Raw genomic sequence first — 26,855 nt, 5'->3', positions numbered from 1 at the left:
AATATGTCAAATGATAGGTAAAGATATTATGCATCTAAAAAATAAATTATATTGATTTGATAATTTTTATAAAATTTAGGGCAGTGTTAATTAAAACAAATTGAAAAAATTTCGAAAATTAGAGATTTTTAAATTTGTAATTTTTTTGGAGGTTTCCCCCATTTACGGAATACATGGGTAATGTCTTCGACTAGATACGATTTGTGATTTTTTGACGTATTGTTGAAAGACATCGGTTTGGTGAGAGCTGAGAAAAAGTGGTAACAGACAAAAAAAAAAAAAAAATTAATAAATAAAAAAAACACATCATAGTAGAATAAATACCTTCTCAGCTTCGCATCGAAGCTAATAATCCATTACAAATTTAATAAAAAATTTTTTAATAAAAAATTTAAGAGAAATGTCAGAAATATGTATACTACAATTTTCAAAATTCTGGAACTACTAAAGTAATTTGATTTACAATGATTATTTTAGACATTTTAATAATTATAAAAAAAATATAAGTAATAACAACAATTATGATGTTCAATCAAAAACTATTCTACCAAAATAAGCTAATGTAAGAGTATTTTTCTACGAATCAAAATATTCCTTAAATATATTATGACGGAATATAGGGAATTCAACCTACTCCCGTACTTCTCTCCTAGTCTATATTTTAAAAAGGTAATAACTTTCAAAATACCGATTCAAAATTGTTATGTTAAAAATTAGATTATTTTCGATTATGTAGGGCAGTTTGATTTGTGTTGCCTTTTAAAAAAATTTTGATGATTAATTTTAAAGATCAAGAGAACAAGGTAGAACTAAAAATTTGTTTATAAATTAAACTATATAGGAAAAAATAACTCTATAGTAAATTAAAGTTTATTCTAACTTTATATTTTTTTTAATATCGATTGAGTAGTTAAAGAGTCAATTAGAAATAAGATCGACTGACCTTTTTGATTTTCATTGTTGGATAAAAACTAAATTACTGAATTTTAATATTCAATATATATATATATATATATATCAATGTATACAAAACATCTGCAGCTACAAGTCAGGATACAATTAAAAATTTAATAATGAAAATATTATTTTATAGAAATTCCATGTAAAGTTTTATGTCATTATTTATTAAAAAATTTAATTTAGCGTATTAATCTTGCTAAATATAGTAAATTTTTTTAATAAATGCCAAAATTTTATCTTAAACATTATAAATAAAAAATCACTACCATTTTTCAAATAGACCGATTGATTCTAAAATGTAATACAGTTGAAACGATTCTAATTAAAATTCAACTATAAAAACGTAACGTTAATTAACTAAATTAACTAAATAAATCTCAAGGTAATTAACTATATTCAGTATTAATATAAACTTTCTCTTAAATGTAAATAAATAAATAGTTGTTATAATAGTGCACTTAACAAAATTAAATGTAAAATGTAAAACGTATTATAATAGACGTATTCTAATTTTATAAGACATAAATCATGACTAAGATTAATTTTAAAGCTTTAAAATTTTAATATTGAGGCTCAAATCTATTTAATATTATTATTTTGAAATATAAATTTCGGATTTTCCTTGTAAAAGAGGCGACACATTATTTAAAAAAAATTATTTACATTTATTACAACCCTGTGTACCGATCTATTTAGCTACTCTTATGCAAAGCAAATTGCCCGCCTTAAAAATTTAAAGTTGATTAATTTCAGTTTATTTGAAAGTCATTATATCATAATTTTGGTACGATATTACGGTGGCATTTTGACTTAAAATGCAAATTTTTCACTTTCGGTTACTCTTATTCTTTGAACTCCTTAATCACCTGGTAAGCGCAAGTTTGTTATTATACATATTTTTTAAATTATCTCATCATAATATTCTAAATTTTCCTGCTATTACAATTTTATTTAGTATAAGTGACTATGAATGTAATTAAAAAATCATTCTTAGTAAAATGTATTGATTTTTTAGCTTCAATGCGAAGCTGAGAAGGTATTAATTTTACCATGATGTGTTTTTTTTTTGTGTCTGTTACCACTTTTTTACAGCTCTCATTGGACCGATTTCTTTCAACGATACGTCAAAAGATCACAAATCGTATCTAGTCGAAGACATTGCCCTTAAAAATTGATAAAATTCCCCTCGTTCCCCGTAAATGGGGGAAATCTCCAAAAAAATTACAAATTTAAAAATCGTTAATTTTCAACATTTTTTCAATTTGTTTTAATTAAAACTGCCAAAACTTTTTTAAAAATTATCAAATCAATATAATTTTTATTTTTATAGATGCATGAAGTCTAACTATCATTTGGTATATATTTTTTATAAATCTGACATTTTACCTGCCCACAGAGGAAGATTTAAAATGACAACTATTTCAAATTAACTTTGAAAATGTTCCGGAAAAACTGACGCTTTTATATATACTTTAAATTAAAACTTACGTAATATACTTTATTATGAAAAAAAAAAAAAATTTGTCAAAAAGTATGAGTAGTCCTAAACAAAACTTAAGCGTATTTTTCCGATCCCAAGTAATTGGAATTAAGGCAAGGAAAAAGAAGAACGCTCTAACTTTTTGAAAAATGTATGGATCATTATAATTTTTTATGATAACTACTATTTGTATACCTCTTTCATTTGACATACTTACTTTCATATATTACATTTATAAATCATAAAACTTGTTATCAAGATATAAATAAGGAAATATGAGATCATATAGCTTTTAAAATAATCCACCAATTTTTAAAATTAAACACTATCTACAGATTTGCTTTGAATAGTTTTTTATGATAGTGATTTTAATCACTGTCAGATATCATTATACTTGACCCAACTATGCCACGTCCCCAATGTACTCGGTTTTTTTAATAAAAATTTTACTAAATAACAAATATTTTCAAATCATATGATGCGTGAAAATCATTAAGTGTAACTTTACAAAACAACAAAATTTTTGTCCAACATAGTTACTAAAAAAATTCTATCTTTAAAATAAATTATAATGTAATACATATATTTATTTATAGCCTAGTTTTGGTCATGTACCTAGACCAGATGGACCTGTATTAGAAGAGTATCGATTACGAAGTTTCTCAATTACAGCTAGTGGAGTATGTAACTTGGGTGATTTTGTACGATACGCACCACCGACAGCTACCACTTCTTCTCAACACTTAACAATTTCAAAACGAGACAGCAGTCCGGCTTCGGTTTCTAGTTCCCCTTTACATCAAAATATTGCAGCTGCAGCTCACACTGTTTGTACAGAATTTTCAAGATTTCGCAAACCTAGGTATGATATTTAGTTAATAGTATAAGGATGGTAAATTTAATGATGCCCTTAAAAAATATCAATCGAACCTTATTTTATGCCCTGCGTGTACGCCAAATATTAATTTAAATAAATCGCTTTCAAAAATTGATATTTTAGCTACAATACATTTTCTAAATCTCATTTATTATAATTTCATCAATGCTATAACTGATCATCTTTTTTTTTTTTTGCGATTTAAAAATAATTTGAAGACTAAAAATAATTCTAATTATATTTTGGATACTATAAATTTATCTACCTTAAACTTAAATAAGTTAATGGTTTATAAAACAATCTAGTAAATAGAAACGTTAATTATTTAATAAAATTCTTTATTAATAATATTTCGAAGAAATAATAATTTAAATAATTTTACCTTTATGTTTATTTTATTTAAACGAGTGTAATATTATAAATGTTTGAACTACCCAAAAAAAAACTAAACTCATAATCTGTCATAAAAAATGTCAAATGGCAACACAGGAAAATACTTCGGTGTTATTGTATATCATATGTTAAGTAAATACATCCTTTCGTTGCGTAAGAATAATTTTATCATATTTGAAATAGTCTCGAATCCTATTATACAAGTAGCTAGAAAGAAAAAAAGTTTTTCTAAGCTAAAAAATATATCCATATATATTTAAGGATTATTTACTTATCTCAAATCGAATCCGTTCCTATTTGGGAGAACTACTAAATTTAGAGAATAGTTCGAATGTCAGACAGAAAATTTTGTTTTCATACTTTGATTAAAATTTTGAAAATTAATGTATACTCATGTGAAATATTATGAAAGGTCTTTAAAAACTCTCTTAGGCACAATTTCAGATATTTAGGAACTGATAGGCTTGATTTATTCACCTTCATAAGACAAAAATAGTTTTTTTAGCCTATTTTTATTTTATGCTATTTAATTTTATTGTAATGAAATAATTGTTCAATAGTCCTAAAATTTGTTAGAGTAACAGGTTTTACTAGACATTTTTTTAATAACTTATATATGCATAGATGTGTTAATAAACTAATTATAAATTTATGAATCAACTTAATATTAATTTAAAGATATATTATATACAAGTTTATTTATTTATACATGCATGTATATTTGTAATAAATAAAAATTACATTAATTTTGCCTTATAAAATAATTTATTATATATAAGAAAATATTATTAATTATTTTAATTTAAAATAGTATAAAAATCATTGTTTTATTATTTTATAAGTTCTTTTTTTAAAATAACAAGATGCGGTACCATTAAATGGGCATTCACTCAAGTCTCTCTCTTTCTTTTCATCAGACCTATCGAAACAACAACCAGTGGTTGGCTACATATCCTTTTACAACACAGAGAGCACGAAATCCACCACAACTTGGGTTAAGTATGTAACTGACGGTCACATTATTATCATTCTGTTCGTATCTCGACACTTTCGTATACGGATATATTTCCGACTCCTTACCGTACCCGTCCTTTATCTTATGTACCTAAGTTTGAGACCCGGACTTACAATTATTACTATGTAACACGAAGGAATCCTAGGGGAAGACCCAAGAAGTTTTAGACTAAATAGATCAATTTTTTTTAATTAGTATAATCCTTCAAAAATTTGAAAATTCAAAATAAATGTGTATATATACATATTTTCATTAAAAAAGTCAAACATGCTATTTACCCTTGTAGAGGCAATTATAAGTAGAACAACAATTAGAGAAAAGCTAGAAAATATTATATCGTAATTAGTGAAAGTGGCGATAGGTTTAAGACAAGGTTTCCCCTATATTATTGATACTTAACTTAGTGCTCGAGAAAGATAGAAAAATTAATTAATGTGAAGGAGATTGTTTAGTCGATCGACAATTAATATCCTGATTTATGCAGATTATATCCCTCTATTAGCAAGAAATAGAGAGATGATAATAAAAATTGGAAAATCACTTACTAATATAAAGACTGCTAGGAAAGTAGAACTTAGGACTAATGAAGAAATATCAGAGTACATTATAGTCAGACACAAAAATAGGAATCAATGAAATAGAAAATAGAAAAAAATCATGGAAGTTTATGAGTACAGATTTAAAAGGGTAGACCAATTCAAATACCTAGAGTTGATTATAAGTGAATGACATAAATGTCATTATTGGGTTATAATATCCATTAAAACAAATAGCAGAAATATCAATGAGACAACAATAAGCGAATAATTTTTATATGGACTTGAAAAGATTTTTAGACACAATAATGAACTACAATCTCTATTCCAGCTTCAAACTATAACGAAAGACATCAAGAAGAAGAGGATGTAGTTTGATCAGGACAAGCTGAAGGAAACAGGTTTCAGTGGTAAAAAAAGTTATTAAGGAAAAATAGTAGAGAAAAAATCACTTAGAAGACCACAATTATGATGGTAAGATTGTATTAGGATAGATGTAGAAATTATGAAATCATATATTCAGTGGAAGAAAATATTAAAAGATAGAATTACATGACAGTATGTTTGTTGAGAAGTATGGTCTTAAATGGTCAAAGCCAAAAAAAAGAAGTAGAACTATGTTACTGGATTCAGTTTTCTATTAATCATATTATTCATATTTTTTTTTTAATTGCAAATTTTTTATTACGTTTATTAATGAAAAAAAAATTATTTCTAGAAAAGTTACTAAAAACAATAAAAATTGTTAATTTTAACATGCTAAAAAAAGCTATTTTGGGACTTTTAAGGCTAATATCTCGAGCCTAGAAGGTCCTAAATGTCTAAAATTATGTCCAAAGAAGTTTTTAATAAACTCCCTAAATATTTAATAATATTTTACATAAATATATATTATTTTCAAAATTTTGATCATATAAATAAAATATTTCTGACAGATATCCGAACTGTCCTAAAAATAGAGTAGTACTATCGAATAAAAATTGATTGATCTAGAAGTATGGTTTTTCTGACTGAGTAGATCATAAATAATCTTAAAATATATATGAATTTTTTTGTTAGTACAGAAAAATTTCTTTTTTATTCTTACCACTTGTAATTACAAGTGAAGTTCACAACGAACATAAAGTTATACAATTAAATACATGCGTGATATCATCGAGTTTAATGATTTTACTCTAAATCTTGAGTGTTTTAAAATATTGAAAACCTTAAAAATTCTTTTAGCTTCGATACGAAGCTGAGAAGGTATTGGTTTTACTAAGATGTGTTTTTTTTTTTTTTTTTTTTTTTTTTTTTTTGTGTCTGTTACCACTTTTTCTCAGCTCTCACCGAACCGATTTCTTTCAATGATACGTCAAAAGATCACAAATCGTATCTAGTCGAAGACATTACCCTCAAAAATCGAAAAAAATTCCCTCGTTCCCCGTAAATGGGGGAAACCTCCAAAAAAATTACAAATTTAAAAATCGCTAATTTTCGAAATTTTTTCAATTTTTTTTACTTAAAAGTGCCATAACTTTTTCAAAAATAACCAAATCAATATAATTCTTTTTTATATAGATGCATAATATTGCATCTATATAATATGCATTACCTTTCATTTGGTATATTTTTTTCATAAATTTAACCCTTAACCTGCCCACAGGGAATGATTTAATATGACAACTTTTTCACAAAAAATTAACTTTTTCAACTTAACTTTTGAAAATGTTCCTGAAGGTCTGACACTTTTATATATATCTTAAATTAAAGCTAATGTAATTTACTTTATTATGCGAAAAAAAAATTTCGGACTTTATTTTATCTTCACGGTGAAAATGGCTACCGAATGCTATTATTGTGTGAAAATTCTCGATTTTATGTTTTACNCTATTATTGTGTGAAAATTCTCGATTTTATTTTTTACATTTTTGACTTTATAATGCTATGACATATTGAAAAGTGTATGGATCAACATTATTTTTTTATGAGAAATAATATTTTTTAATAATCCCTTTTTCATTCTACATACTTTATCTTAATTAGGATATTAATAATGAACTAGCAGATCATGTAGCTTTTGGAATAATCCACCAATTTTTTAAAATTAAACACTATCTAAAGATTTGCATCGAAGCGTTTTTTTTTTATAGTGATTTTAATCACTGTCAGATATCATTATACTTGATCCATCTATACCACGTCACCACTGTGCCGCGACCCCCCTGTGCTGGGTTTTTTTATTCTTTGTCGTTGGGTTGGATGGATTTTAGTGACTAAATTATCACGTACTTATATGAGAATAATTCTAAGAATGTATATTTTAGCAAACCTCTAGCTTACCCAATAGTATAATTAGCAACTTATATATTATAATTTTAATTGGCTGAGAACTTTTGAATAAAATATAAAAATATTGTAAAAACTTGAAAATGTGTTTTTATTATTATAGCACTGCACTAATTAGTAAATTCAAAGCAAATGATACTGTTGAATCATACAAAGTTGCGTTGCTCGGTGCACCTGGTGTTGGTAAAACTACCATATCCGTCCAGTTCTCTACATCTGAATACATATGTGTGTACGACACATCAATTGGTATGCTTAATATATTTTAATATATGATTCTAGTTAAAATTCAGCTAAACCATTGTAATTTTTCCTAAAAATGATTAATTAAGAACAGTGATCCCAGGCTTTTTTTTTAATTCTATTCTACACGCACAATTTAATGATATTTGAATTTTTTAATTATTAATGTATTTACTTTAAACGTAAAAATGATTTGTTTTTATTTCAATGAATGTTTTTCAATAGTACAGTATTATGGAATGTGATTTTGTGTACATACTAATTATAAAAAAATAATTGCTTTATGAAGTCAAATATCGAATAATCTATTTTTATGTATTTATTTTGATATGATTTAATTACATTGAATTTTGCTACAAAATTCAATGTATAATCGTTTATTTTTTTTTGTGTATAAATGCTATTAAACATATTACTATTCTTTTAAAATTTCTAAAACTCAAATATAAAAGTAGGAATTTTGATTTGAACAACGTAGCATTTTATCATAAAATACTATTTTAATTTATTAATACTCATAATTAGAGAACAAAGAGTGTTAACATTCTGAAATATGTATTATACATGTGTTATGTATAAACTCATTAATAATTTTTTCATATCTCAGATGAAGATTGTGCCTGTAGGACCATAAGAGTAATGATAAACGGGCAAGAGGCTGAATTAACTATTATTGACATACCTTACAAAGAAATGTCGGTAAGTTACAATTTTATTACTTACTATTATTACTTACTACAAATAGTTTATATGTATGCCATTATGTTTTATAGCAAAACAGTTGGTCTGTTTAAATTTGTCCAGTATATTAATACACTCATTAGTACATAGTCATTAAAGTTTATAATTAGAGATATTTATTACGAAACTTAATACAATAGAATTTTCATTAACTAAAGATTACTGTACTAAGTTTTATTATCAATTCTAAAAGAACTCTGTATAAACTTAGAACATTATTTATAGCACTAATAAAATCATATAAAATAACTTATAACTATTTATTATTTAAAAAATCATTAAATTGTTTCGAAATGTAGGTTTAGAAATTAATACGGTGAAAGAGGATTATATTGTTTTATTTATAACGTCATTCAAAGTTATCGTGTATAACGTAAAAATATTTTTTTCTTAAAGAGTTCAATAACTCTTAAATAGAAATATATTGGTAAATTTGACGTATTGAAATCGTTAAATTATATATAAATTAGGCTCCCCTTAGCTAAGGCTTCGTCCCAGACCCTAAACCTTACAAGCCTCACATGACTTTGATGTAAATCCTCATTGGGCAGTCCTTATAAGTAGGCCACTGATTTTGGTAGAAGTGCGTTGGGCGTGATAAGTGTTTTGCAAAAAAAATATTACATCAGAGTCAGTGTAACAAAAATATATTAAAAATTTAATGATTAAAATCAGTAAAATTCAAGAAGAGAATATAGTAAAATATATTGAGTATAAGGTTGATTTTTTTTTTACTAAGATATTTACCAGGGGCGTATTCAGAAATCATTTTAAGAGGGTATTTAATTTTTTTTAGTTTAGTAAACATGCTACAGAAAATTATTTGCTAAAAATCAAAGTGATTTTGGACAGTAAGTTGATGATAATGCATAAGTTCAAACAAATATATATCAATAAATATATTAAAACAATTTTGAATTATAAACTTATTTAAAAGAAATTTATAGAAAAGTTCTGTATATTTAATACATAAACTCTTTCGGTGTGTTTGGTGAAAATTTTAAGACACTCGCTGACAAACGCAAAAATTTTTAGACATTCGTCAATAATTTTCCAAAGTCATGTGACCCAATAACGATCATTGAAAAAAAATTTTGAAAATTGGAGAACGCTAAGTAATTTTCCCAGAAAAGCGTTTTTTCCTTATTCTATTATAATAATAAAATAAAGATTGTTTAATTATTTAAAAAAAATATTTCAACCTAATATTTGTAAAATTATCTATAAGACACTTATTGCACCATAACAAAACTGTATAAACTATAAAACAACAAAATTATTCATATTTTGACAAAGCGAAGCTATTTAGTAAAATTACTACATATTAAATATGTTGAATAACTTTGCTTACATGTATTTACATATAAATGTTATATCATCTAAACTAATCTATAAACCATATATTATACATTCATTTTATATTCTTTAATTAAAATTATCTCTAGTATTCGATAAAATATCCTTCTTAAAGTAAATATGAGTTAATGCGCTTCCTCGTCAAGTATGATATAATTGGTATTTAATGAGCTAGACAAAAATAAGTAGTTATCGATTTATATATTTGTTATATGTAGTTCCTCTTTGTCCTTAATGTTATTTTGTATGATCAACAAAATATCAGAAGCCGTACTCGTGTCATATTAATAACATTCAAGCACTTAAATATGTTCTCCTTCCTTTAATCCAACTTTATATTTGTATATTAATTTACATAAGTAATCATTGTGCTTCAATCTTATCCCTCATAACATTTCAAAACCATCTTGGTTTAAGTATACTCTCAAATTATCAACCATCAAAATAACTTCTATTTCTTTTCACATCACATTCACATTTTTCATTTTCTTTTTCATAATGTCTTAAGCTTGAAAAGTTGAGATGAACATTTAAGTCCTATTTATTCTCTCTCTCTTTTATTGCTATTCACTATTTTTATCATACCGCCATTGAATATTGTATTCAATAGAACTTTAACTCGTAATTCTTTACAGTTATATTAAATACCGAGAAGAATAGGAAAACGTGTAAAATTTTAAAGCTTTTCTGAGATAATAATAAAAAAAGTGCCTAACTTAGTTAGCCTTTACTTAAAGGCTAACTTACTTTTTTCGACAACTACTTTCCTTGTTTTTGATACAGAAAAAAACTTTCATTCGCATATATTTTAGTATATGTTGTTATTCTTTCATTTACTTAATAAAATACTTTTTAATATATATGATAATATATATCTGTTGATAATTGTAGTTCTGTATTTTTTCTTGTTCATTAAGTGTTGTACGCTGAGAAGAGCTATAAATAAACATATCCTCACCGACTATCACTTCTAAGTCAACAACATCTTAAGAGAACTGTATAACAACTATACTGTACACACGATAAAATTTAATTTAATGATTCCCGAATCACATATCACAATACTATCATTACAATATCGGCCTTTATGTACTTACTGTTTCAGATTGAAACTCTGTGCTCTACTTACAATCCAAATGTGTTTATAGTAATGTATTCTATAGTAGATGAGAGAAGCTTTGATATTGCCGAACAAATGTTGCTGTTTTTATGGAAAGGAGAATACATTCACACAAAAGGAGTAATTTTGGTCGGAAACAAATCCGATTTAGAAAGGACACGAAGAATTCAGACTAATGGTAACTCTTTCATAGAACATAATTACTTTTTACGTTGATAAATCATATCTCTAATACCAATTCGTAGCCTTAATAATCCATTCGTTAGTAAAAATGGATTAAAATTTAATTCGTTTCCCGTCACTCTATCCCATATGTAAATTATTTTCTCACATAAACTAGAACTACATAATATCTTTATATACATCACATAAACAATAAACTTAAATAAAGTCAAATAAACTTATTTACAATTAATTTAAAAAAAAAACATTCAAATTCACAAGTTAGTAAATTTAACTTTTATAGAGATAGTTAATTATTTTATAACTTTTTTTTTGTTCAAAAAATTCTACGTCGAATCATTACAGGTCAACCTTGCAGAGTTATTGTTATTTTTAAATTCATTCATTGAATAAAGAGAAATGGTTGGTTAATTCATTTAAAAATAATAACTTTAAAAAATAAGTTGAGGGTATACTTTATCGCATATTTTTGTTAAAAATTATTTTTTATGAATTTTCAACTGAATTAAAAAAAAAACTGTACAAATAAGATTTTCTACTTTTTTAGTTGGTCGAAGTTTGGCGTTCAGTTGGAATTGCAAATTTATTGAAACGTCAGGCGGTATTGATCACAATGTAGATAAGCTGTTAGTTGGTATTTTAGCCCAAATCAAACTAAACCCGCTCAGAGAAAGAATGTATAATAGTAAAAGAAAAAAATACAGTGTTACAAGGCTGTATAAGAATTTTTTGGCTGCTCTTAGAGGTGTAAAATCCAGTGAGAATTTATTTAGTATTTAATTTGACTGAAAACATTTTTTTATGGACCAAAATTAATTGTAATTTAATTTATTGTGTTTTTTTATGTACCTAAATATCATGACAACATATTGCATATCTTAAATAAATAAGAATTTTGTTTGTACATAAGGATAATTTTTTTATCAGTTGAGAAAATAAATCCTCTTTAAAATAATATTTTAACAGTTTTTTAAAACATAATAAAATATATTTTATAAATAAACAGAGTTAAATGATTTTAACAAAACCAATCAACAAGCTTGACTAGAGGAAATCTATAGCTTTCGGATATCAGATTTTTTCCTTAAAGCATAGCATAAAATATATAACTTAAATTATGACTATATAAGGTGATCACTTTAATATTATATGCTAAACCACGCGATATCTTTAATCGAGGTTGCCAATAATAATAGACGATGAAAACATAAGTTAGATTTGTAATCGAGACTTTTGAATATAATTAACACATATCATTTATTTAGCTACATACAATGACTTTCGTGTATTTTTAACATCACTAGGTTTGAAAAAAGAAATAAAAGTAATTTTTAAGTTTTATCGCAAGTTTGTTTAGCTTTAAAACTTCAATAAATTATGCAGGTTGTCTCGAGTATAATTGACAATGCTTAAAACTTTTGATTCAATTATCATATCTCGTTAACATTTTTTTTTAATAATTATTGTCTACTTACTACATTCAAAGTTTATTATTTACAATTAATCATGTGATAAATTGTTCTTTCTTATTAGAACTAATAAATAGCTTTTTTTAGCACTTTTCTTACAAAAAAATGTAAGGGTTGATAACAATTTTAGGACGCAATTACTGAGTTACTAGAATTTTATTACATAAAGTATTATATAGTGTGGGCGAGTGCAGCTTCCACTTATGTATTTATACTGTGCACGCATTCGATGCTCACTCTATGTATTAAAATACTTGTAACTCAATGAGTACTTGTCTTAAAATCGTTATCAATCCATCATATATTATTTGAGCTAAAAAAATTGAAATTTAAAATTTAAGAAAAAAATGACATTTCATTTATTTTTTTTTAGTGATTAATTAAGCGTTGTCTGTTAAATCAAAGACACTGTATAAACAAAATTAAAAACTAACGAGGTTTTCATATTTTTCAACAAAAGGAAATTATTCATTAATATAATTAATAAAATGTTAAATTTAATATAAGCAAGATATTTTAAAACTGAACCGGTAAAGCCTAGTGATATAATCTATTATAGTATGAATGATAAACGAAATTTGAACACATGTCTCAAGAATTATGTAACAATTTCTTTGTACAAAATATATTTTATACATTATTTCGAAAAAAACTTTTTTATGTATTGAAAGTACTTACAAAAACTTTAATTTGAACTTAAAAAATATATAATTCACTTCTTAACTTTGCAAAAATGTAATATTTTATAAATGCATCAAGTAAATTTTTATATGACAAACTATATTTTATTACTTATTTGGGTCAGTGACGTGTGTGTTTAAATAAATATGTTCTTGTAGTTATTTAAATGTTGCTACCATTAAAAAGTAAAAATATACCATCAAAATAATTTTTTGTATTTCATGATTTTAAAACATATTTTACCTAAGACCTTTTTAAGATAAAATCATGAACGATAAAATTAAGTAATGCTTAAGAAACCGCCTTGCATAATTTTTTAAGTGTATTATCAATAGTACGGTAACACGCACATTTTATTGTTTTAGCTGTACTAAGAATAAAAAACCTAATAAGTTGACATTTTAAATAAAGTGACATCATCAGCAATCTACCTTTTTCTATTATTTTATTAATTAGTTTTAAAAAGTGAAAATGAGAATTTGACCAGCTAATAAGTACAGTACACCATAACATTGACTGTCGCTTAATTGTTTTTTAGTCAATTTTAGCTCGATGTAACAAAATCGCTATGCCAATTTATTTGAACATTCTCATTCTTATTCAATTGAATAAATATGAGAATGTTTAAATACGGTTAAGTACTTGATGATTTTGTGTTGACACTTTAACTCACTTGTGTTGTAAATTATTTATATTATATTTTTAATTCACTTGTGAACTAGAAAAACTGTAAGTGGATTACTTTTTTAAGAACTAAATTCACAATTATACCTTACAACCATTTTAATATGTAAATCTAAAAAGTAATTAAGTGCCATTTAAATGATGCTGATTCGTTTACAGCAAAATTTTTTTTTTAATACTCCATCTATTTTACAATTTCAAATTGTTTTCTCGATTTTTTTGATATTATAACGGGGAAAAACTAGAAATTCTTAAATCTTTATACTTATAGTCTAACATTTACTATTAGAAAGTTACTAAAGTATTATTTTGTTAAATTAAGCTTATTACCTTAAATACTCTTTTTAATTTAAACAATAAACCTATTGGTTTTTTTAAATACCAAGTCTCATTAAGTATTTAGTTAAGTTACTGAAAAAAAATGTGTGCAATTAATTTAAAAATTAGAGAAATAAAACTCATTTTTTTAATTTTCATCAATATGGTCATCATAAATTTTAAGTAAGTATGTATTTATTTTTCCATGATAAGTAAAAAAAATACTTTAGCTATATTATTTTTATTTTTAATAAAATATTAACAGTAAAATATACTATAAATTAATTTTAAATCTTATAGAAATTATAAACAATAAATTTGTTTATAAAATAAAAATCAATAAACATTTATATTAAAAAGTTAAATTCAATATGATGAAAATAATATTAATAATAATATTATTATTATTATTTGAATGTAAGGACTTAAAAAAAATATATATAGCTTAAAATAAACTTAACATTTTATATAGACACGAAAAATAAAATTTTAATCTATCAAATCAAAAATCTTTCATCGATTAGGGTTTTTTTAGCTAAATTTGTTTTTCCAAGTTGTGCCCGGATAATACACAATACCTAAAGAAAAAACATATTATTATTTATTATAGATATATAACGTTGATATAAAAAAAAGAAGTAAAATTATTACATAATCGATACAAAAACGTACTAATAATAAATATCAGATTTTAATTCAATCGAGTAAAACTTTTTTTTTAAATATTTTAAATAAATTAATTAATTTATCGAAATTTCAATTCAAGCTGGTTACAAAAATTTTTACAGAAAGCTATTTTGTACGTAATTTGTAAATAGTAATAATTTAATTTTCTTTCTCGCTCTCTTAGTAAAGATTGAAACTATATACTTATAAAGAAGTATTAAAATGTCAAATAGTAATGACTAACATTTATTTTACATCTTGATGTACAAATGCGTTTTTTAAACTAATTGAGTTGACTCAAAACCATTTAAATACAATACATATTCAATAAGCAATTTCAAAATTTTATCTTTTTTGTGTTTTTATTTTTAAACTACTTTAGTACTAACTCTTGTTTTAATTTTTCACTCTTAAATGTGACACATGTATGACATATTCAAATATAATAAATCTAAAATTTATTATCTGGCCCATATGGTGTTTAGAATAACCATATCAATAAATCAATTTTAAAAAGTAACATATTAATATAAAATTAGGTTGTATAGAATTCCAAGTATAAATAAAAATGAGTGTAAAATATTTTATTATACCTTGGCTACAAACGCTGTAAGCATACTAGCAAGTATTATGTTACCCGTGATAACATAAAATGATGTCAACATCATTATATCAAATATTACTAGAGTGCATTCATTCCCATAAAAAATGACTTTGTCGAACGAATGCCCGTCGTCTAAAGTACACGAAAGAAAATTTATTAGGTACTTGTATTACTGTCGTCCAAAAAGCAAGATTCGATTCTATTTTTACCTATAAAAAAAACTCCTTTGTCCGAAGGGTCTGAGTATTCGATTCCCAAAAGTTTTTCCACAAAAGTCTTTTCACGAATTTCATAGTCCAAATCTTTTAGAGCCTGAGAATGGTGATTAATAATAAATGTAACTGTAAGCTTTAGTTTGAAAATATTTTCTTTCACTCACGTGATCCAAAAAAGCCGCAAGAAATTTATTCATGTTATTGTACGCTTGTCCAATTCTTGCCATATCCGTTTTGTCCACTTTTTTTATTCTAAATGATGATCCCGATAGTTGATTAGATTGAAACTGGAAAAGAACTCAAAGTTTAATAAAAAAATTATTAAAACAATTGACAATTAGCGACATTTACATAGCAATAGTATATAAAGTTATTCCTAATTAATGTAAAGATTATTTAAATTTATACATTTATATTTTACATTAAGCTAGAAGCTCTTTTAAGGATGATTTTCTATTTAACATAAATAACTCTAACGGTTTCATGTAATCTTAGCTGTTTGATTATAATTAAAATTATTTAATTGCGGAGAACTTTTAATAACAACTTGCTTACTAATATACTATTTACTAAAAGTTAAAAAATAAATACAAACAATTAACACTCTAACGGATATTGTAATTATAATTCACTAGCTTTCTAATGGACATAATGGAACTTAATTTCAAGAAAATTAAAATAATTTAATTAGTAATTGATTAGTTTTCGAATTTTCTTAATATAAACCATACATTGTTTAACGGAGCCATTACTCGGCGGTAGTAAGTCCTCAAAGACGACGGAATGGTCATTTCAAACGTTTGATTCTCTGTACCAGGTACTAGGCCTCTATGTCTAACCATATTGTCCTCTTCTCTTTGTAATTGTCCAATTAAACTTTCCATGTCAGTGTCAGAAAAACCATGAGTTGACCTATACATTTTCAGAATTATTTTATTTTTATTGTAACTATCCAAACGAATGGTTTTATTCTACCTGCCATGAATGTAATGGCCAAAATATTCAGCAGATAATATAAATACACTGACGTTAGTTAAAGAACAAATATCCACAAATTGTTGAATACAGTTTTTTATGTACCTTTCATAAATTCCCACAGTTATCAACCACTAAAATAAAAACATAATAGATTAATTATATATTTAATAGGTAATTAAATTAAATTATTTTCTATTTATATATTACATTTCACAATACTTGTAATTAGTATAATGCTACAATGCTTTCTATTACGTTAGCTGCTATAAAATCTTTTTTTTTGAACAATTTTCTTGTCAATATTATAAACAAATCTTAGTAATATTTAAAAAAATATTTTGTTAACATTTCTATAGACTCTTTAAGTATTTTTTTCTTATTACAAGGTTGGTTAATACCAATTAGATTGGTAAATCCTGGGGAAATTAAAGTGCAGTAGTTTCCCGTTGCCTTCTATACTGGGAACATGGTACTCTTCGCTACCACAGAAGCGCACATATGGTCACCCATCCATTCAAATACAGCGTAAAGCGCGGCTTAACACTAGAATTTCGTCAACAACTAGTTTGACCACCACACTAAAAATATTTTATTAATATTTCTATAGATTTGTTGAGTATACTCAGAAATTTTGATTTCAAAATGTCAATGATCATAACATATTTTCTATAAGAAATATCTACACTTTAATTGTATCATTTAAATGTAAATTGAAAAAATCATCTGAAGTTTTAAGTAAGAATGAATATCTCGTTATATCTATAAATCACTGTATTATAGCCCAGCTCATTTTAAATAAAATGTTTTGGAACTCCAAACAATCTTAAATTAATGTACTTTATAAATTTATTAATTCAAAAAAAAAAAATTGTGGTTTTTTGAATTCAAAATAATTAATATGTTATATTTTTAAATTGATATCTTAAATATATTTTTAATTTTAAATAAATAAGACAAATCGGGTTGCATTTATTTTTTTCACGATGTCATATTACAAAAAAAGTTAAAGGATGCTACTATCTGATTGATTGTTACTAACTCCTAAAAACTGGCACTAAATAGTTTTAATTAAATAATATTGATCAATTTTATGTTATTTCCAATTTTTCATAAAAACTTAATACTTTTAAACCACTGGCAAAAATCTATTCATACTGACTATTTTTAATACAAAGATTTTCAAAATTTCAATTGAAGCTTAATTTATACAATTTTCAAATCTTAACAATATTGCTTTTCTAAAGTAACTTTTTTCTGTATTTGAGTGTGAAAGTCATTAGTATTTAAATGAATTACAAAAAATATATTACATGAAACGGGTTAAACGTTCTAAGTATGGGTTAAAAAACGCTAACATATATTTATATACAATTCTAAAAGACCTTTCCTTTGCAGGCACAATTCAATTAAATTATTAAACCTACATCAAGAATGTTTCATCACATCATAACTAACATTCAATGACTTAAATTTAAGCATGGTTAATGCAAAAGAGTGTGATTTAATTTCTAAATTTAAATGATTAATATAAATTCAAAGACACAAACTATTAATAATAATAATCACTGTACAGATTTTTAAAAATCGTAGGCAATCACTAATAATTATTGATAATCTTTAGTAATTGTGTGTAATCATTGACGATTTCTGTTATATATTTCATTAATATTAATAACAGAGGGTAAACTATCAACTCGATACATCTACACTTAATTACGAAATTCAATGTTTATCAGAATTACTTATACTTAGGTACTTGTACATGTTTATAAAAGATCATTGACCATTATTATAGATTACTAGTGAATTGTAAAGAAAAAATATATGAAAAATTCATTATTTTAAAATATTGAACACCTAATTAATTCAAATTATGGCTGTATTCAAATTCTGTATCTACACAACTATTGTTACAACAGTTTAAATAAAATTTAAAAAAATATATGAAAAAGAAACTTGTTTTTAAATTTTTAAAAATGATCCTTTATACAAGGAAAGACCAAAGTAAGAAAGCAAACCAAACGAATTCTTTTGACTAAATTTTCACGGTAGGTACTTAATATAACGAGAAAGAAGTTTTGAAATTGTCACAATGTAATTCTCTACCGCCAACGCTTTTATCAAAATGATAATGTTGTCTGGGAAGTCCATATAATTTCTGTAGTGTTTCTCCTCCAAAAATTTTTAATCAGAGACGTACCCAGGCTCGAATATAATTATTATAATTTAGAACCAGTATTACCAAGGTTCGGTATCTTGAGACGCTTTTTGATTATTATTTGATAATAAAACATATTATGGGGCTGATACCTAAAGCTGTGCCTGAAAAAGGGTAGTCGGTTTACCTGCACGGATATTCTACTACTTCAATCATTCAAAATAAAAATGCATGTGTGACATAATTTTTACCTTGGAAAATTTTAACCTCCATTAATACTTATATAGATACTGGCAGATCAAAAAAGGCTTAGACCCTCAAACTTAGACAATTATATTAATTTATGCATAAAAACAATATATATATATATTAGTTTGGAAAAAGTTAATTTAAACCTCTTAAAATTTTATGACAGTTGCACTTATGCCCGTTTGATACTCCTTTGAACTAATTATATCAAAATACCAGAGGTATAACTATGAAAAATTACATACAACAATTAGTTTTAACAATTATTTTTTTAATTTCCTACAAAATGATACATAATTTTATGTTATAAAATTTTTCATTATTTTTGTATTTTACTTTTTTTTACCTGTATGGAATAAATAGCACTAAAGATAAAAACTAACATTCCTAAGGATAATATCCGACTAGTCGGTCTATACGGGGTTTGAAATAAATGAACTTCGGGTTCTGCCGTAGCCCAATTCTCAAACCCATTCACCTAGAAAAAATGATTATGATTTAATAAATTCTTATCAACAAAATATAAAAGTATTATTTTCAGAAATACCTTTAGTAAAAGTATAGTAAGCAACAACTGTACAGGTTGACTGATTTTTCTTTTTGTCTGAATTTCTGCCCATTCATTAGCTACAAAGTAACTCCTCCAAATACTGACTGTTTGTTTTTGAGAAGATGTTGTGCTGTTTATTTTTTGACTAAATACTAAACGGGGTTTCTCCCAATCAACTAGGAAAATATCGATACTTGTTTGAGTCCAAATTAAACGTATAATTTCAATAATCTAAAATGTTATATTTATTCATAATATAATTAAAAAATAACTTACAAAATTATAAGTGCATAAGGTTTCAATGTAGAATCTTTTTAATATTTATCCGCGCTGATAAGACAGATGAAAATAACATTTTTTAACAAACTGTTTTAAACTTTAAAAGTATTTTGAAAATAAACTGTAAAATGAATAAAAGTTAAAAATCAAAGTATAAAAAGCTTCAGAATGCTAAATTCAAAATTTTATATGATTATTTAGATTTTTTAAATTTATTTTATATTCAAATAATGTCCACCAATAATAATTGAAATAACTAGAGAATTTTAAATTTTCAATATTGAAAATATTTACTTAGAGTGTATATTGATAGTGACATATTAAGTATAAAATAAATAATATGTGACAACCTTTGAAAACTAAAAACAATAAATTATATTACCTAGCTTATTATACCAACTCAGATTTAATTGACAAATACTAGCTACAGAATTCTACAGATATAGAAATCTTTAATCAATATTTCATAAAGTTTTGATACCTTTAATAGAAACGCAATAACAACATATTTTTCGACGATATGTTCAAGTTCCTGTGATGGTAACAAGATATAAACAACACTCTGCCCTTTATAAAATAGTAATGTGTAAAATGCCAACAATATGCAAACAGCAAATATCACATTAGCAAAATGTGAACAGCAAGTAATTAAAAATTGTCCTACAGTCCACAAGTCAATTGCCATTCGCCCACACCGTTTTGATTCGCTCCAAGTGTGTATGCAACTCCATATAAAAACGCATCCACTGAGAATACCCAAAGTCATCTAAAGAAAAAAAAAGTTAATATCCTGAACTTCTTAAACGAAAACGTCAGAGGATTTTACATCAATGTAATGAAGTGCATCGTTTTCCATGTAAAACTCGACTTCGAATGTCACTGAGAATGGCACGTTCAGTGATATATTTTCGTTAGTTATTTGACCGTATTCTAACACCATAAAGGGCGGATAGATATTGCCTTCATTTTCAGTTTCACGCTGAGCTTGGACCCTATAAATTTTAACAAGTTAATAGTTTTTATGGATTTTATTTTTATTTTATAAATAATGATATTATTTCCAACTTACACTAGTTTTGCGGACTTTAGATACTGAATAACCAATGGAATTTCCTGTGTCTTAACAGGAATTCCACTTAACTTATCTACCAAAAACATACGTCTAGTCAGCAACCATTGCGAAATATCTCTTCCCTAAAAATAATATTTTATTTATATGAAATATTATGTATGAAAATATCTTTTAATCAATCAAAATAAATAGTACAATTTTACTAATTATATAAAAAGAAGAATTTTTAAAAATTAAAATAATTGAAATTTTTTTTTAAATAATTATATTTGTATTTATTGAATTATTGAAGTGATGACACAAAGTGCACTTACCGTGTTAGGATAAATTGTTCCTACTTTAATATTTCTAACCAATAATGGGATTGAGTATAACATTTTTTTATTTCCATCATCGAATTCCAAAAATAAATCATAAAAAATTGGTTCTTGAGGTTCTAAACTAATAAGTTGTTTGGCTGGTACATTACACGTACGGTAATACCGAGCACCAAAACGAAATGTTGAGTCAATTCCATTCCATAGTCCTGGACATAACTGAAGTTCAGAGGGAAACAATTCGGAAACGCTAATAAGTGTTCCATTTAAGTAGTACCTGGATGCAACTAATTTTAAATTGCTATTCTGAAAAACCCAAATAAATTTATAACATTGAACACTCAAGAAACAGTTCAATGTGTTAAATGAACTACATTGTCTGTAAATGATTATTTTTTCAATTTTTCTATATTACATATATGCTAATGTATTTAATTCTAGGAAATTCAACCAAAATATTTTAAACTTATATTGAGTATAACCAATAATATAAGTAGAAAAAAATTATTCTATAATCCTGAAATTTTTTTATCTTTATTTCTAAAAAATGTGTTCATTTTAAATAATGAATCAAAAATTATTATTGCCTTTGTAAATATTATTTGTCTAATTTTCAAGACACTTCAATATTATTTTTAGTGTATTATTGCTTAATGTCATTTAGTTTTATTATTACTCATTATTATTTAAAAATCTTCTGTTTAAAATGGAGAACTAAATTAAACGTAGGATGAAGTATCATTTACAGTATTTTATCTTCTGAAACAATTTTTTTATTATTTAAAGGCATTAAAGCTTGACTATTAACTACAGTAATGTAAATTTTCATACAGTTTGAGTTTATGAAATGTTTAAAATTTATTAAGTCATAGAAATATTTAAATTTTAATAGAGTTATTTGAAATTAATAGATACAATATATTTTTTACATTCCACAATAGTATAAAATGTAATATGAAATCATATAAGTCATAAATATATTAATGAAATAACAAGAAAGCGTTATAATATGAGAAGTTAACATGTCCTCGAAATATATGAGATATAACTAAATATATTCAATATATACGATTTTATCTGTAAAGTCAAAACATGGCATTTATACTGCAACAATACGTATCTCAAAATCGGATAAAATGAGATTTCTTTACTCACAAACAAATTGTTCTGAACATAATTTTTCTATACAGAGTGATCCCTTTATTATAGCCCACTCAATTACTCATTAAATTAAAAAAAAAATTAGTTAGAAACATACATTTAATGATTTTTTAGTTACTAATTATTTTTAGCATTATTCTTAATAAATTATTGGTCTAAAAAATAATTTTTAATTTAAATGACAACATACAAATTTAATTATTATATTACATAATAAAAAATAAAAAAAGTCGATTACTTATAGAGGACAAGCCACCAAAAACCTTTTTCTTTTTTCAGACATACATTACATTAAACAAACTTTTTAATTTAAAATAATTAAGAATGAGGCAAGTATCCCATTATTATACAAAGAATTACAAACTCGGAAATTTTTAATTTGGCTTTAATGTCCAATAACTCCTGGAGTTATTAAAGTTTCGCAAATAATTGTTTAATTTAAAATAAAATCAAACATTATAAAAGTGAGATAAGATTTTTATCCATTTCAAATACTCTTATTCATAAATATATTAAACTTCATATTGATAATTACCAATATTAAATTTAATATTTCTTTAAAGAAAAATTTAAAAATCAGCATAATAAGTAGTTAATTATATTTGTATAATTGAAAAATTGAATAAACACTTTTTTTATCATGGAAAAGTAATATTTTATAAGTTACATCACACTTTTTAGTTTTATTGTTAAAAAAAAAATTGTACATAATCCATTATACAGAAATAAAAAAAACCCAGCACTAGGGAGACGTTGCATAGTTGGGTCTAGTATATTATCTAACAATGAATTAAAATCAGATAATGATTAAAAATCATAAAAAACTATTCTATGCATATCTTTAGATAGTGTTTAATTTTAAAAAATTGGTGGATTATTCCAAAAGCAACATGATCTTGTATTTCCTTGTTTATATCCTGATTACAAATTTCATTATTTATAAGTGTAATATATGAATGAATATTTATTATAGGATTAAATTGATATTTAATAATTTAGTACTGTAATTTTTACGGAGAAATTATAAAAAATTATAAAGTAGTTATTACTTTTATGGCAAACGTATTTAAAAGTTAAAGGTCCTGATGCAATAATTAAAAAAATAAATTGTTTGTTATTTATAAATAAATATACTGATCTACAAGAAATTTTCATTAGAGACCAAAAAATACTTTTCTAAACCCATTTTTGCACCGATTTTATATCTGATTTTATATATTTTAGTTTGGCATATGGCTTAAATAATAACAAAATACTTTTAATCAATATAACAATTATTTATGTTTGATTATTAGGTTACGTATGAACAATCAATAAATATATTTTAATTAAAAAATTTCTACCTTCTATACGCAGTTTTAAGTTTTGACCCCCCACCCCTTCATTCAGGGAAATCGTCCGAATAAAAAAAAAGTCGAATAAAAAAGGTATATAAATAGTAATTATCATAAAAAAGTTATAATGATCCATATATTTTTCTAAAAGTATTAAAGCATTATAAAGTTAAAAATATAAAAAGGAATTTTTTTTACAAAAATCGTATAATTTTTTTCAAATTTGATGTCCGTTTTCACCATACAAACAAAATAATAATTTGAAATTTTTTTTTATATATTAAATTAGCTTTATTTTAATATATATAAAAGTGGCAGTATTTCCGGAACACTTTCAAATGTTATGTTTGAAAAAGTTGTCATTTTGAATCCCCTTGTGGGCAGGTAAAGGGTCAGATTTATATAAAAAAAATTCAAAATAATAGATAAATACCTTTTGTATCTATAAAAAAAAATTATATTGTTTCAATTTGATCATTTTTAAAAAAGCTAAGCTAGTTTTAAGTAAAAAACATTGAAAAATTTTAAAATTAATACTTTCTCTGCTTCGTATCTAAGCTAAAAATTGTTTAAAAGTTTTACATATTATTATATGTATATTATTTTACATATTATACTGGCCTTATTTTATAGTAAATTGACAGTATGACTGTACAATTTAATACTTACGACTCTACCAGGTCTAATGCTATACTTAGACCCGATTTTCTTCTTATTCAATACTAAAAATGCATCTCCTTCTCCATAATAAATCCATGGTAAAGGTAAACGGTCAGTATCTAAGGAAGTTGGTATTCTTCTGTAATCAGAAAATATTCGACATGCACTGACTTTGCTTTCATCTTTATACATTTGAATCGCACACAAATTCCCCAAAGCTTCACAGGATACAGTATGCCTTGTCTATAATTAATTAAAACGGAATTATTCACATAGAAATTAAAGTGAATTGTTATTTTCAACATTTATACAAAAATACAATACATTTAAACATTTATGCAAAAGAGCTCGTAATTTTTTTTTCAAATACATAGATTCAACTTTGATATCAACTAAATCAAATTCGATAAAATGAGTATCACTTTCATCTGGCCACTGACTCAGGTTTAACTTAGGCACACATAAGTTTCCATCTAATAATAATTCATGTGTGGATGTAGGGCACGAACAATTCGGCAATATACACGGTAAACATTTTAATCTATCTTCAGAAGGATATGAACCATTTGAACATCTAACACATTTTCTTGATTCCAACAAACTACCATCTGCATCAATTTCTACTACAATTAAAAACAAAAATTTTTATTTTCTATGATTTAAAAATATCACTTATATTATATATATTAAAAAAACTATGACAGTATCTGATTACATAATTATTTATTTTGTAATAATAATAAAAAAAGGTAAATTTTAAAATAATTCAACATATATAATGTTGTTTTTATTGTATTTTTATAAATTGTTGTATAAGACTAAAGTTTAAGTCAATTTTTGAAATTTTACTTAATACACCCAGAAAAAAACCTCGATCTATATAATAAATTCATTGTTCAATTNACTACACCCAGAGAAAAACCTCGATCTATATAATAAATTCATTGTTCAATTTGATAAATATATCATTACTATTGAATCAATGATATATTTATCAATATGATATTTTTTTTTCTCGTCTTGAACAATAATTATTTATAAGAATAGTTATTTTGTTCGTATTAATAAAACATTATCATAAACCCTTGATAAAATTTCTCTTTCAATTTTGATTGAGGTTTTTCTTTGGGTGTATAAAGTATTTCTTGAGGACATATGTTTTATATATTATTAAAAAATGAATATATATTTGTAATAGTTAATTTTAATAAAAAAAAATCTATTATTCATTTATATATTTTCTTCTGCTATTACTTTTTTAATCATTTTAAATAAAATCAAAGAAAATTTCCGAAAAAATTTAAATACGGAAAAAAATGTGGAAAAATATCAGGTATTTTTTAGAAAATGAAAAAAATTTAAAAATGACTGGTAACATATAAATATAATATATTTAACAGTTAATTAACTTCATAATAATCAATAATATCAATTATATGATTTTAATTAAAGTATTAATTGTTAATAATTATTAACAATTATTTTGCATTTTTTATATGTAAAATTTTTAATCAAAAATTACAGGTAAATTAAATTAGGAAATCGGGAGATTATCGTTTCCGTCAAAATTGACTGTAGCGTTTCCACTAAGTATCGTTTCCGCCTAACTAATCTTCTACCTGTATATCTACTAAAAAATTTGAGAACCATTTAGCTTTATCCATTGTTCACCATAACGATCCATTATCGGTTTTAACATACGGCCAGGTTAGGTAGTTGCCAGTACCAAATTGTTTGGCTTTTATTGAATGTTACGTTCAGGCCTGCAATTATTATTTTTGCGTGGGGTATTAATATTAATGAGCAAAATAAAGTAATTTTTTGTCCTATCACTATCAAATGACATTCACCCCCAAAAATTTTTGACCCCCTTAACCACCTCTAAATATGGTCACGTCGTTTTGAATAATTACTTATTTTATCACATAGGCATAACTTTATAAAGAAAATATGACGTTTTACCTAAGGTAAATAAATTCTAATAGATAATTATCTTAAGTAAGTATATGTATATATATATTTGTAACAGTGCTCGAATTGGGGGGTGCGCAGGGGGACGTAGCTCCTCTACTTTTTTTTAAATTTTTTTGCGCACCCCAAGTACTTTTTTTATGAGGACGGTGGAAAATACCACCTCTTTTTTCTTTTTTTTAAATATTAGTATGATAATGAAATATAATTTATTAATAAATACTAAATAAAGTAATGAAAAAAAAAAAAAAAAAAAA

At 24.6% G+C, this 26,855-nt stretch overlaps 2 protein-coding genes across 5 annotated transcripts in view; one reads left to right on the top strand and one right to left on the bottom strand.

Annotated features, from left to right (window-relative positions):
* Positions 1–12,659, top strand: part of LOC126894741 (uncharacterized) — a 44,361-nt gene extending 31,702 nt beyond the window's left edge. For 2 of the 3 annotated variants that reach the window (XM_050665965.1, XM_050665967.1), the window contains 5 exons: positions 3,037–3,302; positions 7,693–7,838; positions 8,440–8,531; positions 11,035–11,227; positions 11,780–12,652. In XM_050665965.1, coding sequence (XP_050521922.1) covers positions 3,037–3,302; positions 7,693–7,838; positions 8,440–8,531; positions 11,035–11,227; positions 11,780–12,012 — 930 coding nt within the window. In that variant the 3' untranslated portion in view covers positions 12,013–12,652. Of the gene's footprint in view, positions 1–3,036; positions 3,303–7,692; positions 7,839–8,439; positions 8,532–11,034; positions 11,228–11,779 lie in introns of all 3 variants that reach the window. The other variant, XM_050665966.1, reaches the window with a different exon arrangement.
* Positions 12,660–14,803: 2,144 nt separating this feature from the next.
* LOC126894739 (meckelin) overlaps positions 14,804–26,855 on the bottom strand; it is a 16,391-nt gene continuing 4,339 nt past the window's right edge. Inside the window, exons 2-16 of one of the 2 annotated variants that reach the window (XM_050665962.1) lie at positions 26,247–26,390; positions 24,952–25,250; positions 24,637–24,870; positions 21,470–21,778; positions 21,153–21,277; positions 20,910–21,075; positions 20,565–20,849; positions 19,802–20,035; positions 19,601–19,732; positions 16,845–16,978; positions 16,601–16,781; positions 16,034–16,156; positions 15,864–15,966; positions 15,644–15,786; positions 14,804–14,962 (exon numbers count right to left, since the gene is read on the bottom strand). In XM_050665962.1, the coding sequence (XP_050521919.1) occupies positions 14,882–14,962; positions 15,644–15,786; positions 15,864–15,966; positions 16,034–16,156; positions 16,601–16,781; positions 16,845–16,978; positions 19,601–19,732; positions 19,802–20,035; positions 20,565–20,849; positions 20,910–21,075; positions 21,153–21,277; positions 21,470–21,778; positions 24,637–24,870; positions 24,952–25,250; positions 26,247–26,277 (2,580 nt within the window). In that variant the 5' untranslated portion in view covers positions 26,278–26,390 and the 3' untranslated portion in view covers positions 14,804–14,881. The remainder of the gene's footprint in view (positions 14,963–15,643; positions 15,787–15,863; positions 15,967–16,033; positions 16,157–16,600; positions 16,782–16,844; positions 16,979–19,600; positions 19,733–19,801; positions 20,036–20,564; positions 20,850–20,909; positions 21,076–21,152; positions 21,278–21,469; positions 21,779–24,636; positions 24,871–24,951; positions 25,251–26,246; positions 26,391–26,855) is intronic. The other variant, XM_050665961.1, reaches the window with a different exon arrangement.

The sequence above is a fragment of the Daktulosphaira vitifoliae genome, unplaced genomic scaffold (genome assembly GCF_025091365.1).
Source record: "Daktulosphaira vitifoliae isolate Bord-2020 unplaced genomic scaffold, ASM2509136v1 Scaffold_1, whole genome shotgun sequence".
Classification (NCBI taxonomy): domain Eukaryota; kingdom Metazoa; phylum Arthropoda; class Insecta; order Hemiptera; family Phylloxeridae; genus Daktulosphaira; species Daktulosphaira vitifoliae.
Note: the sequence above shows the minus strand (reverse complement) of the source record. Positions and strands in the feature narration are given on the sequence as shown.